General features: G+C 33.9%; 2 protein-coding genes across 2 annotated transcripts; one reads left to right on the plus strand and one right to left on the minus strand.

Moving 5' to 3' along the window:
* Nucleotides 1–7,364: 7,364 nt before the first annotated feature.
* On the plus strand, nt 7,365–9,355 carry LOC21409109 (probable nucleoredoxin 1-1). Its single transcript, XM_024162542.1, has 4 exons — nt 7,365–7,375; nt 7,551–8,040; nt 8,133–8,645; nt 8,741–9,355. The coding sequence occupies exons 1-4, from the start codon at nt 7,365–7,367 to the stop codon at nt 9,353–9,355; spliced, it is 1,629 nt and encodes a 542-aa protein (XP_024018310.1).
* A 310-nt stretch (nt 9,356–9,665) lies between these two features.
* LOC21409110 (UDP-arabinopyranose mutase 3) lies at nt 9,666–12,239 on the minus strand. Its single transcript, XM_010093303.2, has 4 exons — nt 11,858–12,239; nt 11,457–11,707; nt 11,159–11,327; nt 9,666–10,361 (listed from the first exon to the last, which is right to left on the minus strand). The coding sequence occupies exons 1-4, from the start codon at nt 12,179–12,181 to the stop codon at nt 10,017–10,019; spliced, it is 1,089 nt and encodes a 362-aa protein (XP_010091605.1). The 5' UTR covers nt 12,182–12,239; the 3' UTR covers nt 9,666–10,016.
* Between the last annotated feature and the right edge of the window lie 5,153 nt (nt 12,240–17,392).

Below are 17,392 nucleotides of genomic sequence, written 5' to 3' on the forward strand. Positions count from 1 at the left end.
TTATTATTTAAATAATGTGATTATTTAAATTTGAATTTGAACATATCTAGATTTATCCATTTAAACTTATTTGATAAGTTGTTCAATTTAGAATTCAAATTAATTTAAATTTGACTTAAATTCGAATTTGAATCTAAATTAAAATTGGACTACTGGATAAAGGATAAAATCTCTTCCTTCCTTATCTGAGATAGGTGCCACACATAGGGATAAAACCCTAGAGTGTGGCCGGCCACCAAGTGGATAAGGGGAAGGGATTTTTCGTTTCAAATTCAAAATTGGAGATAAGGATTTCATTCTATTTTGATGTTTGACTTCTTCTCTTTAAATATGATAAAGATAGAAAATTGTAGAGACAATTTTTAACATATATTGAGCCCTAGTTTTTTAGTGTGGCCGAAATTCTCATAGAGGAAAAAGAGAACAAAATATTTTTCTCCAAAAATTCCACATCGTGCATGCGTTGGTGTTTGTGGAAATTCAAGTGTTTAAGAAACCTATTTTGTCTCACGTGTGCCCACACACACGTCTACGTGGAATCAAGGAATTGACGTGGAAGACTTTGGTATTCTAAACACAAAGCTTGGAGCAAGGACTGTTCGTGGTCAAAGAAATTCAAGTTATCATCCGAGTCGGCTTACAGGTATTTTTCGGTTGATCCTTGAATGATGTAAATTAATGTGATTAATTTATTCGTGCATAAATTAATATAATCTATAGAGTATCTCAAAAATTTTATGAAAAATTTTGTTATACACAATCGGCTATTTTTCATCCCCACGCTTCCGCACCCGAATTCGGGAACCAGCAATTGACTCTCTGGCTTGTAGTCTGGCAAAACGTTATTATAGTACTGATTTAGAAGTACAGAAATTTAAATTGGTTGATGTCGCACCTGATGTCATTGGTTTAAATTCAAAAATGACAAAAAAATAATTACATTGGTTGATGTCGCAGCTAATGTCGCAGATCATGTTGGAACACTGGTTGAAACACTCAGTGCAACACTTCGCACTAGATATCTACAAACGCATTGATCTCTGTAGCTCACTCCCCATGAATCTTCTCTGTGTCTTACTCCCCCTGAATGTAGCATTCTCCCATGTATAATGCTCTTAACACCTGTCAATCGCTTGGTGCAACCAGCATCACTACACTCACAATCATTAGTGCATACTTCTAAAGAAGTATAAGTCTTATGACACCTCAAATCGTATTTTATCACCCACACATGTTTAGAAAAATTATTTTTCACATCAATCTTCATGTTAGGTGTCTTCTTTGAGTTTGCGGAATTTGGTGGATTAATAAACATACCTCTTTTCAAAGCATTAAATACTTGTAACATCTCGGTCTTATGTGGTCAGGTAAACCGCAGTAATGGCGTGTGGCAACAAACCTTCTATGTCGTGGGGATGAGATAGTAACATTCTTATTGGAGGAAGTCAGAGGCTTAGAAATAGTCCTCTCTTTCACAAATATTGTCTTGGACATTGAGCTCTCACCAGTATAGCCAAGGCCATGTCGATCACCACCCACTTTTCCTATCGAGAGAATGTGATCTAATTCTGTGGTGCCAAAATTCATCATCTTCAATGACTTTTGAGTGTGCTCCAATTCAGCTCTTGTCTCCTGCAGCTTTTTCTCTTTTTCAACAGCCTGAAATTCATAGTTTACAACAGCCCTCTTAAGCACATCCCTCTCTTTAATAAGCTCATCGACTCGCTCCCGCAAAGACTTATTCATTTTAAGCACCAAAACTCATTTGCTGAACATGGTTTCATATGCATCCCGAATTGTCTCCAAGGTCAGTTCTTCACTGTCGCTGGAACCGTCAGAATCTGAAAAATCTCAATTTTCTTATGGTTTTCCAGAGTGTGTTGCATATGATGTTGCAACAAGAGCTATAACACGATCTGTAACACTGCAGTTTGGAACATCTTGGTAGACATTGAACTCAACATAGTTGTTCACATGATCATCATCTTCCTGGTTGCCTTCAGAATCCTCATCACCCCATGTGACGTTGAGAGACTTCTCCCTCTTCTTCAGAGTGTTAGCACACTCAGACTGAATGTGACTGTAACCGTCGCACTCCCGACATTGAATTCCTCGATTCTTCTTCTTATCATTGGAGGAATTTGTAGCTCCTTTATTTTTCTGAAAATTGTTGGAGTTGTTGAAAGTTAGAGTTTGGTTCTTCTCGTTGAACTTCTTCATTACTCTGTTGAAATTTTTAGTCAATCGAGCAAGAGACTCCGCTAAGTCTTCATTATCTTCCACTTTGGCTTGGAAAGCAATCCCCTGAGAAATCCCATTCTCCTTCGTATTTTGACTCAGATTCATTTCAAACGTCCTCAGTGATCCCATCAAGTCTCATAGTCTCAGTGTTTTTCGCCTCTTTAATAGCGGTGACTTTGTAGGCAAATCTCTGTGGTAACGATCTCAACGTCTTGCTGACAAGTTTTACCTCGGGAAGTTTTTCACCAAGAGCAAAGGATTCATTAGCTATATCACACAACCGTGAATTAAATTCAGAAATAATTTCAGTTTCATGCATTCAAATATTTTCAAACCTGGTTGTGAGAATATTCAATTTGGATTGGCTAACGGCGGCGGTTCCCTCATGAGCAATCTCCAAAATCTCTCATGCTTCTTTTGCCGATTCACATGTAGATATCATCTTGAACTGGTTGATGTCAACTCCATCGAATATTGAATTAAGAGCACGAGAGTTGTAGATGGCCAACTTGTCTTCATCACTATTCCAGGAGCCTTCAGGTTTTAGAATCTCTTTTCCTTATGCATCTTTAGTTATTGGATGTTTCCAGCCATTCAAAACAGCACGTCATGCCTTCTCATCTTGAGCCTTGATGAAAGCCTTCATCCGGGTTTTTCAGTATGAATAATTCAAACCATCGAGTAGAGGGGGACATGCAACTTAACCTCCTTCATTTAGAAAATCCCTTCTAAACATAACAAATCAACTCTCCAAGATCTCACCGAACTTATGGTCAGTGAACCGCTTTGATACCACTTGTTAGATCTGATGTTACGTCTGGTATTCCAGATGATGTTGGAACACTGTCTGAAACACGACTTAATTAATTAAGATCCGGGTTAATTACGTACAGTTGTTTGAGCAGAATAAAGTGCATAAAGTAAAGGAACACACAATATGATATCGCAGTTCAATGCGCACACCTGCATCTGCGGGGCCACGCCCAGACAGTAAACAATTCACTATGTTTCAGAAATTACAGATACCGGATAGACTTATTCACTCAAGGACTCCCTCTTAGACAATGACGCCGCTGTGATGAATCTCCAAAGTGATTATTTAGCGTGCACCACACGACTTCTATTCACCTGACGAACTCCCTTCGACCGACAGAGCTTCCTCCCGAAAGTAACAAATCCCTCTCCCGAAGGACGATCTCAATAACTCACAAAAACTCACAGACTCTTTTCTGAAAATATTCTATTAAACCCCATCTCCTTAGTGAGCTGAAACAATACCTTTAAATAAAGTTTCTAAGACCTCTCGAGAATTATCTTTAAATTTACTCAGATAAGCTTCTCTCATTTTTTCTGCACAATTCTCTCTACTGAATCAACTCACAATATCTCCTTAAAGAATCTGCACAAAATCTTCATGTTATCTCCTCGCTTCACCTTTTCAGCATTAATATGTTTACTTTGAATTTCAAAACGGATTTCAACATACAACATATAATCTCCTCTTAGCCAGCTTCACGTTAATGCCCATGAAACACAACCATACACAAATATATATATATATATATATATATATATCAAAGTTTACTTGCAGACTTTCACTCAAACACGTTTTCAATTTTGAATTCGGATTGTATAGCAAATTCAACAAATCCGAATTAATGCAACTTTAATTCCCACGAGTTGGATAAGCTGTAAATATCAAAATCATATCTCCTTCTCTTCCATGTTTATAGCCTTCTTAAATCCCGATAATTATCAGTTCAAATTCTCCACATAATCTTTTTGATCCTTATCTCTTTCTAGAATCCCATTTAAATTCAAATAACCAATGCATTATCTTCCTTTGATCAAGACCTTATTCTTATCTCTCTAAATCTTCTTCTGTAATACGAAATCTTCTTGAACCTGTTTTTTGAATTTTTATAATATTATCAATAAATTGTCAACTATTAAAAATACCTAACAACAATCATCACACTGTGCTTTAAAAGAAGGCAAGGCTCCCAGTACCATTGATTCTTTGGTTCTCTTCAATTGTGTTTGAAGCTTCAGAACATCAGCCAGTGCTTGAGACCTTGATCTTTTGAGGTCAGCATTGTTGGACGACTTTGTATTCATGATTTTGCTTCTCCTAGTTCTATTTCCTGTAATCTGTGATCTGTCCAAGGGCAGTAAATCAAGATGCTTATTTGCATCTGAGTGGATGATAGATTTTGTTCTACTATGCTTTAGCATCCTCTTTGCAGAAGCTGAGGATGATAGATTTTGTTCTACTATGCTTTAGCATCCTCTTTGCAGAAGCTGAGGATGATAGATTTTGTTCTAAGGTTCCACTAATATTTGCTACAATTTCTCGAAGAAGCCTCTGAACAAAGGAATTTTTAAAACTGAAAGACTACAAATACAATGAAAAAATTATTTTTAAAAATTAAGGACGTAGATGTTGAATGAGCACGATTTGTACATATTTGAGCAACTGATCAGAAATCAGGGGAGACAAAATGCAAATATTCTGCTTTCCCTAATAAAAACGTTAAAAATATCTTGTGTAAAGTTAACCACAGCAATTGGTTAAATAGCCCCCGTTATGAGGTCTTAAAAAAGCGTCCTGCATACCAATTGATTGGGCAAAGCCAGGAATCCAAATTATAAAAGTTCAATAAGCAAAGCCAAGAAAAACGTTTAGAATAGTCTATAGATCACTCACAAGTTCCAAAAGGTGAAGCATTGTGACGAACAACAACAACAACAACAACCCTTCAAGAATCTGTAGCCGGTGCATTCAGCTTTCATAACAAGTCAAGTTGCATAGAAATTACCTCCACACAATCTATTTCGCACGAAAATCTCTGTCCATACCAAATCTTCACACAGGGACAATATTTCTTTTGGAATTTCCCCTATGCAATATCTGGACTTTGCCCAGAAGATGAATGTCAATCGGCAGTAAAAATCTGTGGAAATGAATATTCAATTCCATGAATCGTGTCATAATAGGAACTTATTATCATTAAACCAAAAGCAATAAGAGCTGGCTAGGGGCTAGCAACCATAAATAGAGGTCCAATAGGACATTCATGAATTTCCATCTTATATGTACTTCCATTATGAGGTCCTTACCTTGCAAAATATCAAAATTCACATCAATTGCATTTGCAAAGTGACATAGGTTGTTAAATATGCAACATATTGCAGCCTAATCCTCCAGGCAGAATGAGCCATGCCTTGAAATGACATCCTACTAACTTATAAGCTTCCACGATTATTGTCGATTAATTTTTTTATATTTTACATAATCAATTAATTATTTGCAAGCTGACTATATCAGCAAATGTTATAAACAGGATCAAGGTGCCTCCATGACAACTATGTAAATTAACAAACAAGCACTTTGTAAATTTGAATCCCTTTTAAAAAGATAAAACCCTTTGGAAACTGGAACACAATGATATGTTTATTTGCACAACTCAAGTCAATTATGTGAGAGAAAAACATTATAGTAAAAAATTAAATTTGAATTTTTACGATAAAAAAATACTGATTTGAGTCATCAAATAAACAAGGCCGAACATTTCCTCTATTTCTTAGAACTAGATATCTATAGCCCTATAATAAAGACTTCTGATCCCAGTCGATGCTTCCAAAGCAAACCCAGCTATCTTACACCTAAATCTTCCATTCTCATAGCCGAATTCAGTTACTAGCAATTTTCTCAAAACTCCGTTAGATTTGAGAATTTTCGCAATCCTCCAATGGAAAAAAGAGTAAATATAAATATATATATATGTATATATATATATATACACATACATATATATATATATATATCAAAGGAAAATAATACTACGAATCTTACACACACAACAATTAGCGCCCAAAACTGGTTGTACTAGAATATTAACTCATAGCATTTCTACAGCATAGATCATCACTTCCTGCAAAAATGGTTCCAGAATTCTGCAGAAAGTCGTAAACGACAATCTAAAGCATCCAATCAGAGATCAAATCAAAAAAAGGTAATAGTTATACATTCCGGAGAAGAAAACACAGTTTACCTCCTCTAGGTTTTGGGCAATTTCATCAGTCATCACTGAACCTTAAAAGACTACTCAAAATATCATAGTATTTTGCTTAAATATTGAGCCCGATTAGAGACGTTTTCAAAATGAACGCTGTGACTGGTGTGATTGTTTGGATCTTAAATGATATTTAGAACTTGTTTGGTTAGAGGATTCGTTTTCTAATTTGAATCATGGTTCATGATTTATTACAGTATTTTTTTTAAAAAAAATACACATAAATCAAAAATAATTTTAATCTATAAACTAAACGAACTCTTAAATCAATGGCAAAAATAAGTTAGGTATTTCAGTCATTTCATAAAAAAGTGAAAGGTGGTTGATTTTTTTTTTTTTGGCTGTTAATTATAAAAAGTAAATGTTAAGCGTAAGATGTAACAAAATAACAAAGGTATAAGGAAAAATTAAATAAAAAAAAAAAATCTGCGTTAATATCACGCCTGAAGTTTCTCCTTTAATATATATATATATATATATATATTCAATTTTCCTATTTTAAAGTGATCTCTCTTTTTTTGGGAGATTAAGAGGTTATTCTTTTAGAGTGTAATTTGAGTGTAGTTTTTAAGTTGAATTTGAGTTATAACTTGAGTTGAAGTTAGAATTTGAATAAAGTTAAGTAAAATTAAATAAAATTAAAACTTAAAAGAACGTGAATTTAAATAAAATTAAAATTAATTGTCTTTTTTTAAATTTTGTAGACAAAAGAACACGTCCTAACTAACAAAGTTGAATACGAAGAGGAAAAGGAATAGGGTTGTAAACACTGTATATATAGATATACATACACCATAAAAGAGGCAATCCAAAAAAGAAAAAACAACACACACACAAAAAGCGTGAGAGAAGAGAGTGCTTTCAGAAAAAGAAAAAAACAATCGTAGAGTACGAGGATATATAGTATCAAGGAAACTCCAGCAGTTCACCGCATCAGTAGGCAAAACACCAAAACAATGACTAAATGCAATCATGTAAATGACATCATCACGCCCGACTTGTCGGTGCTCTTCTCCTCCGACCAGAGAGACTTTCTCATCCGCAACAATGGCGAGAAGGTATTACATATTTGCTCTCAGTGCTTTTAAACCAGCTTGTTTCTATTTATTCATAATAACAATAATAATAATAATAATAATAATAATAATAATAATAATAATAATAATAACATCGTTTCCGTTTCTCCTCTGCATGGAACACTCGAAAACTATTCATTATATAATATTTTGGCAGGTTAATCAGTAGCTTGATCGGGAAGATCGTGGGAATATACTTAAACACACCAAAATTTATGGATCCTTATGGATCTTTTGTTTCGAAAGTAGCGGTATCGAAAGGCGATTTCGAAGTGGTTTTTGTGTGTTATAATGCTATACATGAAGAGGAATTCAATGACTATTTCGCAAAAATGCCATGGCTTGCAATCCCATTCCCGGAGACAAACGACATAAAGCAGCGGTTGAGGAAGTGGTTTCGTATGCGGGATTGTGGTCTTATTATTATCCACTCCAATGGAGAGATTTTAACTCAAGAGACGGCAAACCATATGACAGAGTGGTTTGGAGAGGATGCCTATCCATTTACGCAAGAAAGATTCAATTTCCTGAAAGACCAAGTTGAGGCTTCTAAGAGAAATCAATCCATAACTTCTCTTCTGATCTCTAAATCCCGGGATTTTTTACTTTCAAACCATGGCAATTATCAGGTCAAACTTTTTGTTGCGGTAGCTATAATTTGTTTTTTTTTTTTTAATTTTTCTTTTTAGTTCTACCAAAATTGTACTGATCTTTGATTGTGTATATGTATTTACTGCAGCTCCCTGTCTCTGAGTGTGAACTTGTTGGGAAAACAGTTTGCCTCTATTTTGGTGATAATCATCTCAAGAGTAATGATGGTCGTTATAGTCCATGCCCTGAATTTACTTTCCTACTTGTTTATGTCTACAATAAACTCAAGGAGAAAGGTGAGAAATTTGAGGTCGTCTTTTTATCGTGTGATCAACAAATTGAAGAGTTCAAACAAGGACTTGAAATCATGCCATGGTTGACGTTGCCGTTCAAAGACAACATGGCCGTAAGTCTATGGCATTACTTTGATTTTCGATCTGACCAGCATACCCCTCAGCTAGTCATAATAGGTCCAGATGGAAAGACTTTAAACAAGAATAATGTTGTTGCACTCATTGAAGAATATGGGATTGACGCCGACCCTTTTACTCAAGAGAAAGTTGATGAGCTTGTCAAAGCGAAGGAAGAAGTCCCGCATACATTGGAGTCGCTGTTAGTTTACGGAGATAAAGATTTTGTTATCAGAAAAAATGGCTGTAAGGTACTAAATATTTCCCCTTCATTCTTTACCTAATTCCAAATATATGTGATTTTTTTTTTTCACCTTAGTAAAACTTGTTTCCTTTCTTTGATTAGGTATTGGTATCGGAACTTGTTGGAAAGAACATTCTGCTCTTTATTAACCAATATGAACAGTTGGAGACTCCGAAGTTCACGAAAACGCTTATCAGGACATATCTTGACATCAAAGCAAACAAAGACAAGGCATTGGAAGTCATCTTCATTGCAGCAAATATTGAAGATGAATGGGCGTTTGATGAATGCTTCTCTCGCATGCCTTGGTTAGCCCTGCCGTACAGAGATGCAAGGAAGAAGCGCATCCAACGAATTTTCCAACTTGTTAGGTGTCCTACAATCATAGCGATTGACACCTCCGGTCAAGTAGTCACGAACATTACCAGCTTTCACCACCCCATAATCATGCATGGGGCTGAGGCTTACCCATTTACTGAGGAGCGTTTCAAGTATATGAAGAAAGAGGTTGATAAAATGGCAAAAGGGTCATGGCCTCAGAAATTGAAGCATGAGCTCCATGCCGAACATGAGCTTCTACTAATGAAGGATCGTCAACTTTATACTTGCAGTGCCTGTATGGAGTTCGGAACAAGATGGACTTTCTTCTGCAAGCAATGTAAATTTAATCTCCATCCAAAGTGTGCTTTGGATAAACAATCAATAACATTGGAGTGATTTGAATTCACAAAGTTTTCTACACGTTAGGCAATGTATATGTAGCGTCATGGGAACATTTACATTAAATTTTGGTTCCAATCCGTTTGCAAATAAAAGGGGGCCTGGAAATTGGAATTTAGCTTCTATGCTTTGGTAAGCTAGAGAAAATGGCAAGGTTCTCCAAGTAATTTACAAGCAAGCAAATATTTATGTATTCTAGCAACAACAACAACAACAACAACAACAACAACAAAAAAAAAAAAAAAGAGCAAATATTTTTGTAGCTATTGTTGAAAGACCAGAAATTATAAATAATGAGATTTTTTTTTACACTCACAAATCTGTCAATTCTACCAGTTTTGCATACTTTTATGCTCAACTTTGATTAAATCCTATTCAAAAACATGTGGTATAATATTGCCCTACTACAAAAAAGTTACAATAGAGTAGCAAAATATACGAGATTGATAGTTATTTCATAGTGATATCTCAGAGTACGGCGTTCTTTTAAAGAACAACGAAAAGCTCTATAGGTCCACCAAACGGGAAAATTGTATTGAAATTAAAGTAAATAATGATGATAACACTGCCAATAACAATAACAGGATAAGTTAGGGAAAAAAAAAAAAGCAACTGCCAACTAGTGCTTTATAAAGGAATCATATCGTCAATGAGACATTCACATCGCAGCGCCTTTAGCCGGTAACTTTCCTGTGCTTCCCTCAGCAGAGTTAAGCTCATCCCAAGCCTCAATCCAGGTCACCATGGCTTCTGCTAGCTTATTGAAGTAGGGATCAACCTTGCCAAGCTTCTCCTTGACTTGCTTGGAGAGCTCAATGTAGCATTGTTGTACGGTAGTGCACTCCTTCGGAAGCATAACAGATTGAAAGAACGGAATTGCCTCTTCTTGCCAGAAGATGCCATTGTACTCCTTCTTAAGGTTCACGAAGGGATTGCTGGCTTTGCTGTGCCATATGTAGGGTAGACCAGTCTTGACTCCATATCCCAAATGGTCACATATCACCTATAAAGAGGACAGAAACACTAAGAGAAATGCCAAAATACAAAAGAATATGTGTCCTGAGATTTAAAAGTAAGAAACCTAGATGTACTATTAACTATATTCCAGTCCACCAGTATTTTAGCAATTAATATCTTATTTGAGTCTCTCTGATCGTGATGCCCCAGAATGAAGTTTTGTAATAGACAACATTCACGGGAGTTAAAGTAGTGCGGTAGATCTGATCTGACAACTCATCAGCCATATTAATTATAAGCTAAATGAAGATTGTAGACAAATTTGAGGGCATAAAGCATATTCCCAAGAATAACCATTGAAGCGATAAGAGTTTATTCAGTAAGTCAAAATACAAATATGCCTACCGTACTTGGAAAAAAAAAAAAAAAAAAAAAGTCTGGTAAAGTATCCACCACCACCACGCTGGTTTCAACAGCTAACAAAGAATTAATCATCTATTGTCTTAGAATTTTATGATTCGGCATACAATTCTAAATGACCATAGATCCAAAGTAGTGTTATTTAAATAAAAAAGAAAGAAGTTGCATAGAAGGAGCGAGGAGCTTTCTATGGTAGGATTATGCTACCGGCGGTTTATGTTTCTGCGAGTTACATCTAGTCAAACTCCGATCAAAATGAAAAAAAAAAAAAAAAAAAACGCGAAACTAACACAAACCAGAGTTACCTGAAAATCTGAAAGTAACAAAACTGGTACAACTCTAATGGTCCAAAACGGAGCACTACTGGTCGGGTATGTTTAGAATTCCCAAATCAATTCAGTAAAAAAAAGAAACGTCAGTTACCTTCACGCACCAGCCAGCCCACATATCATCGTAACGTCCAATTGGCTGACCATCACCCATGAGACCAAAGTACATTGCTGGTCCAATAAGTTCCCTATCGAATGCAAGATTCATCCCACACATGGGGAACAGGGTTCCTTTGGGGATTGTGAGAACTGCATCAACATACCTGAAACAGAAAAGAGAAACCCAAAAATAAAACTTGAACAAAATTAACTTTGCCAACCAGTAATGAAGCTAAAACAAGCATATACACAAAAAGATACATATATATGTATATATGTACGTATGTATGTACCTGGAGTTCCTCTCCAAAGGCTTGACGAGTTGAGTAGGGGCGTCATAGTCAGGAATGTTGAGCCAGAGGCCATGAGAAACTGCGGTATGGACACCCTCCCGGAGACTGAAAGGATATCCACGGACAAAATCTGCACCGTCTCTATACGGATCATAAAGAGTATTGAAAAACAACGGCGTTGATGGGCTCAGCAGATTCTTTATATGCTGCTCAAGCGCATTGATCTCTTTCCCAGATGGGTTTTTCGCAACCTTCACATTCAAATTATTGCAAAAATTCTCAATAACAGCAAAGATCACTCATAAAGATCTAGAAATCATTCCAAGTAATCGTAAAAATCGCAACTTTAAGAACAAAACTAGAAGTTAATTTGATCAAAGGACCATTTGGGTTGGACTTACGAAGCAATCGTCGTCAATGGTGAAGATGTACTTCTTCTTGGAGACCATGTAGCCGAAGCAGCGACAAGCGGAGTCCTTGAAGGAAATGCAGGAGGCCTTGGGGCCGAGAATCCGGTTGATGTCGTTTCGGTTGTAGAGCTCGTAGTCGAAGCCGTCGGGGACCTTGATCGTCTTCGAGGGATCGCCGTCCTGGACGATGATGAGATGGTAGGGCTGGAAAAACGGCCGCCACATCTCGAGGAAATCAAGGCTTCGGATCGTCGGGATCACGATGTCCAGCTCGTCTTTCAGGACCGGAGTCGGCTTGACTGAAGCTTCCGCCATTCCTGAGAAGCGAAGCAGAGGAAGAGAGAGAAGGGGAAATTTGGAATTGGAAAGCGGGCGTTTGTCTTCGTTTATAACAAAAGTGTGACGGACGATAATTGACCTATTTAAATTTAAAAAGTTGTATTTAAATTTAAATTGTATTTATCTTATAATCATTTGACTTAATATTAAATTAGTATTTATCTTGTAGTTTATTTATAATATTTAGATATTATGAGCCGTGATTTAAGTTTTTAATTTAAGTCAAAATGTGATTTTATATAAAAATTTTTTACTGTAAAAAAAAAATTAGATGTGACTGTTTTTAAGAGTTTCTTACTTTAATAAAACTCGAATCGATAAATAAACGGACCCAGATTAGTAATTATTTTTTCTTTTAAAATTTAAATTATTTGTAATTATTAGTTTGAATTAGATTAAGAGATAAATTCCGAATTATCTTTCTTTTCACAATCTACTAGTTATTTACCACCATCTTGCCTCTCATCGAGATATTAGAGCAGTATGAGCACTATATACCACATTACTATTTTTATTAAATAATTTATCAAAATCAAAATTTCAATGAGTAAAACCTCTTTTTATGTTTATTAAAATAAAATAAAATGAAAATTTTGAGTCTGTGAGTGTGGAGTGGTAATTCCTTCATTTCATTTCCAGTAAGATTATACTTTAGAAAAGGTCGAAGTTACTTTTACAAATATGGAGTTTTTTTATTTATTTTTTTTAGAAAGACAAATATGGGAATTGATAACTAGAATAGCTGTGCTCTTTATCAAGCATACAATTAAGGAACTACGATTGGGCAATTAAGTAATGCAGTTAAATGTTGAGTAGATTGTTTTAATAATTAATACTAAACATCCTATTTTTCTACCCTTTTTATAGGCTGATTGAAGTGGTATGCGAGCTCTCTTTTTTTTATTATTAATATATATTGTTAAGAGATACTATGACTATATTCATTTTACCAATTTAAATTTAAAATTTAAATTTTATTGTAGTAAAAACCTCTTAAAAACAGTCACATTTAATTTTTTTTGTTATAGTAAAAAGTTCTTACATAATGTCACATCTCAATTCGAATCAACGAACTAAACAGACCTTATATTTATTTGCAAATATTACAACTTTCCAAATAAAAGTGATAATTCTTTTTTTTTTTTCTTTTTTAAGAGATGACAATTCTGTTATCATATCAAGAATACAAGGAAAATCCATTTACTACAGGGTTCCTTGTATCTTCCCCTAAAAAAGGGGTAAGTTTTGTTATTTTGTTTCTAGTATAATTTTTGTAAGTGACAAAATGTAAAGACATCTACGTAAGACATTAAACATCAAATAGAATTTTTTTTTTTCTTGAATTTAAAATTATAATTTGACTGTTGTTTTCCTTCTCTTTAAAGAAAATGACTTGTTTTTGCATGCTTAATACTTAGAGTATGTTTGGTAGGAAAATGAAAATTAGAAAATAATACATATGGGTCCCACCATTTTTTTGGGAGGAAAAATGAAAATGTAGATTGTTTGGTAGGAAAGAAAAGAGAAAGAAAGAGAAAATATAGTGGAAAATAATACATATAGGCCCCACTATTTTTTTCCTTTCCACAAGTGGACAGAAAACGGGATGAAAAATGAGGACAACTCATTAAAGTGAGCAAAGTTACTAAACTACCCTTTTCTCCATCAACATCCAAGCAAAAAATTTAAGGGTATAAAAGTAATTTACGAGTAAGATTTTTTCTTTCCTCTTAATTTAACTTCCAATACCAAACAAGTGAAGGTAAGCTCATTTTCTTTCCATCTTCTCATACCAAACAACATAAAAGAAAATCAATTTCATTTCCATCATTGCTATTTTACATCACTTACATATTTTCTTTCTATCTTATTTTCTTTCCTTTCTACCAAATATAGCATTAATTTCTTTGGCTCTTTTTTGGGGGTTTTTATTTTTTTTTTGGGCCTGGAAAAAACAGTGTGGGAATTATAATACTGTCACTTTGCAGCCACACACTCCAGGGGACAAAAATTTCCATATCACAACCAGAGAATGGTTGGCGTTTTGGCAGTACATTTTGACATTTTCCCATATTAACCAAATATGTATAGTAGATTTTTGTAATCACGTTATGGCGTTACTGGGAGGCATTGGACAAATGTGACATAATTTACAGACGGGAGAGAGTGATAATTCAGACCAAAAAACAAAATAATGGAAACAATAGTACACTTTGTCAATTCCCAAAAGAAAAAATATTGTTCTTAGACACTAGTCACCATTGGTTTTCTTCTTCTTTTTAAAATTTACCATTATTGATCTCATTGGCATAATATATATATATATATATATTGTAGATCATTGGCATGAAATAACTGTTAATTATGCCATTTGATTAATGATATTATATATACTAAATAAGTTGAGACAGTTGTCTAACAGAGAAGCGTAAAAAGGGAATAATTTAAAACAGTGGATGAACCTTGAATGGGGAAAAGAATCTTTCTTCTAATACTTACAAGTTAATTGGGAAAAAAACGTGGTTTGACAGCCAAAAATGGAGTTGAGAGATTCACACATTGTTTGCACGTAGCTCTCTCACGTTCCCAAAACTCTTCACAGCTATGAATCTGCTCGAGTTGTTGTAGCCCGCCATCTTCCCATGCACATGGTGTTTTTGCTGCCCTTTCTTTTTTTTTATTTTATAATATTTGTACGGTAGTGTTTAGAAGTTCACGTGGACTGCTACAAAAACGATTTTAAAAGGCGGGAAGTTGTTATTTTTAACATCAGTTTTTTAAATAACTGATAATAAAAATAAGAAAAAAAAAAAAAAACACGGAATGAGTATGCGTGAACGGAATTTTTTGGATTTTACTATTTTTGTAGTCGGTTTTTTAAAGCACGTTGTTATACCTACCGAGTGCGTGTTTTAAAAGGTTAATATCTTGTCAAAATCATAAATAAGGAACAAAAATATATGTAAAGTTGATAAAATCTAAGGAGACGTTTAGTTCATCTATTAGAATCATAAGATTATAATTATTTTTGATTTACGTGTATTTTTTGTGAGAAAAAATACTATAATGAATTATGAATCATGATTTGAATCGGGGTACGAATCCCCCAACCAAACAATCCCTAATACAAAATTTAACAGTTTAGAATATAGCTATACACATGGAGTATTTTTATACTCTACCATATACTTCTCCCTTCTTTTTGCTGACTAAATGGAAACTTTACTTTTCTCTATTTATAAAGCTCTCCCTATCCTAAGAGTACGTACTACTTAGCTCTTAAAAAGAATCTTCATTGTTTGGCCAGTTGTGGTCTAGCTCTCCTGTTTCATATATTTAAGACATAGGCACCATTAATGCCATTTGGGTTCGGTAGTGTAATGAGCTACGTTTGGTAGTGAGTATAAAGGCATGTAAAAGTTGGCGCCATTATTTATAAGGCCAATTAGAAAAATATGACTGCTATAACAGATTCTTCATAGGACCATATACAATTGCTTTTCTCTTGAAGATACCACTACTAATTTACTTAAGAGTAGACTAGTGGTTTACTTTTTATGTCAATGTGGAAAATTTTATTTGAAGTAATTACACTACATGGCAAAATTCCATATCTTGAATTGAAACTTAGCAAAATTTTTAGAATATAATATATATATATATGGCAAAAGTGACATAATAATTATCATAATGATATCATATTTTGTACTATATTATGATAAGTCATTATTTTAATGACATAAAAATAATATAAAATTTTGTTAATCTTGTATATTTTAAAATTTTTGCTAAATTTAATATTGGATATCAAAAAAAAAAAAAAATTTGAAGGACTTTAATATCAAAATTCTGCTATATGTGTAAATCACCCTTTCTTTTTTCTTCCTTTAAATCATCTGTTTACTCCGGAATGGACCAACGACTTCCTGTTTTTTCCTTTCTTTAAACCACTGGTTTATCAAAAATAGACCAATAGTTTGCTTGTAGAATAGAGCGTAAGGTGGAGGGCTATCTACAGAAACGTGTACTTTAAGCACCTTAAATCTAAAAATGTCTACCTATTTATTTATCTATAAAACTATCTACTAGCATATATATAAAGACACTTATATCCTTATATAATAAAAAAATAATAAAACATTAAAATAGGAAAGTCTTCAAAATAAAATCATAATTTGATTTTGAATGCGAAAGTCAAATGAAACCTGGACATTTAATGAAAGATGCCAAACTAAATAAAGGTAAAGTTTCTTTAAAAATAATAATAAAAGCATCACATAATTTTCTTTTAAAAAAATATTGAAAAAATGTGTTCCATTTAAGCACAAAACACACTTTTTGATTAAAAAAAGAAAAAGAAAACTAAAATCACCAGCTCCATAAAAGACGTCCTTCCACAACCCCTCCACCCTATACAAATGAATATGCATTTTCATTAAGATAATGATAATATCATTATGAAATAGAACTTATCAAACATAAGAAACACAAATATATCAAGAATAAGTATTTTTATTATTTTAACAGATACGTTATTATGAAACAAATTGATGATAAAAGTTTGCAAGAAATCTAAAACGACAATAATATATGAGGCACGAACTCATAAAGAAAGATTTTTCATTATTATAATGACGATATCATTACAAACAATAATGAATATAACAATTGGCAAAGAAATAGTAATCATCTAGCAAGTTCTTAAAATATGGAAAATTAGAGACGTGATAAATTAATCTTCATTATCAAAATGAATATAATACCAAAAAAACACCATAATGTACAAATGAAAATGTATTTTCATTAACATAATGATAATATCATTATGAAATATAACTTGTAATACATTAGAAACATGTAAATGTACTCAATAATAAGGACTTCAATAATAAGCTCCAGAGTTTTCACCGTCAGCCGCTGGAGACACGTCGGACGGCCACTGAAGTTCTGCTGCCGGCCACCAGAGCTCCGCAATTGGTCGGCGATCAGAGACAGCCAACATCTTGTAAATACCTTTAAGGGTATTTTAGTAATCTATATATTGGGCCTTTGATTGGGCTTAGTTTAAAGGGGTAGAAATAAAAGGGCTAATGTTTAGGGGTTAATAATGGTTTAGTGATCCATTTTGAGGGGTAATTGTAAAAATCTCTTTAGATTTTTACCACTTACTCTTAAATAATATATTTT

This window comes from Morus notabilis, unplaced genomic scaffold (genome assembly GCF_000414095.1).
Source record: "Morus notabilis unplaced genomic scaffold, ASM41409v2 Scaffold73, whole genome shotgun sequence".
Taxonomy (NCBI): Eukaryota; Viridiplantae; Streptophyta; class Magnoliopsida; order Rosales; family Moraceae; genus Morus; species Morus notabilis.

Bases quoted from the DNA above. Each gene is read 5' to 3' on its own strand.
- LOC21409109 (XM_024162542.1), top strand. The intron at 8,041-8,132 runs GTAGCTATAATT...TATTTACTGCAG, and splicing joins AGGTCAAACTTTTTGTTGCG to CTCCCTGTCTCTGAGTGTGA. The intron at 8,646-8,740 runs GTACTAAATATT...TTCTTTGATTAG, and splicing joins TCAGAAAAAATGGCTGTAAG to GTATTGGTATCGGAACTTGT.
- LOC21409110 (XM_010093303.2), bottom strand. From the start codon at position 12,181: ATGGCGGAAGCTTCAGTCAAGCCGACTCCGGTCCTGAAAGACGAGCTG. The intron at 11,708-11,857 runs GTAAGTCCAACC...TTGAATGTGAAG, and splicing joins CCATTGACGACGATTGCTTC to GTTGCGAAAAACCCATCTGG. The intron at 11,328-11,456 runs GTACATACATAC...TTTCTGTTTCAG, and splicing joins CCTTTGGAGAGGAACTCCAG to GTATGTTGATGCAGTTCTCA.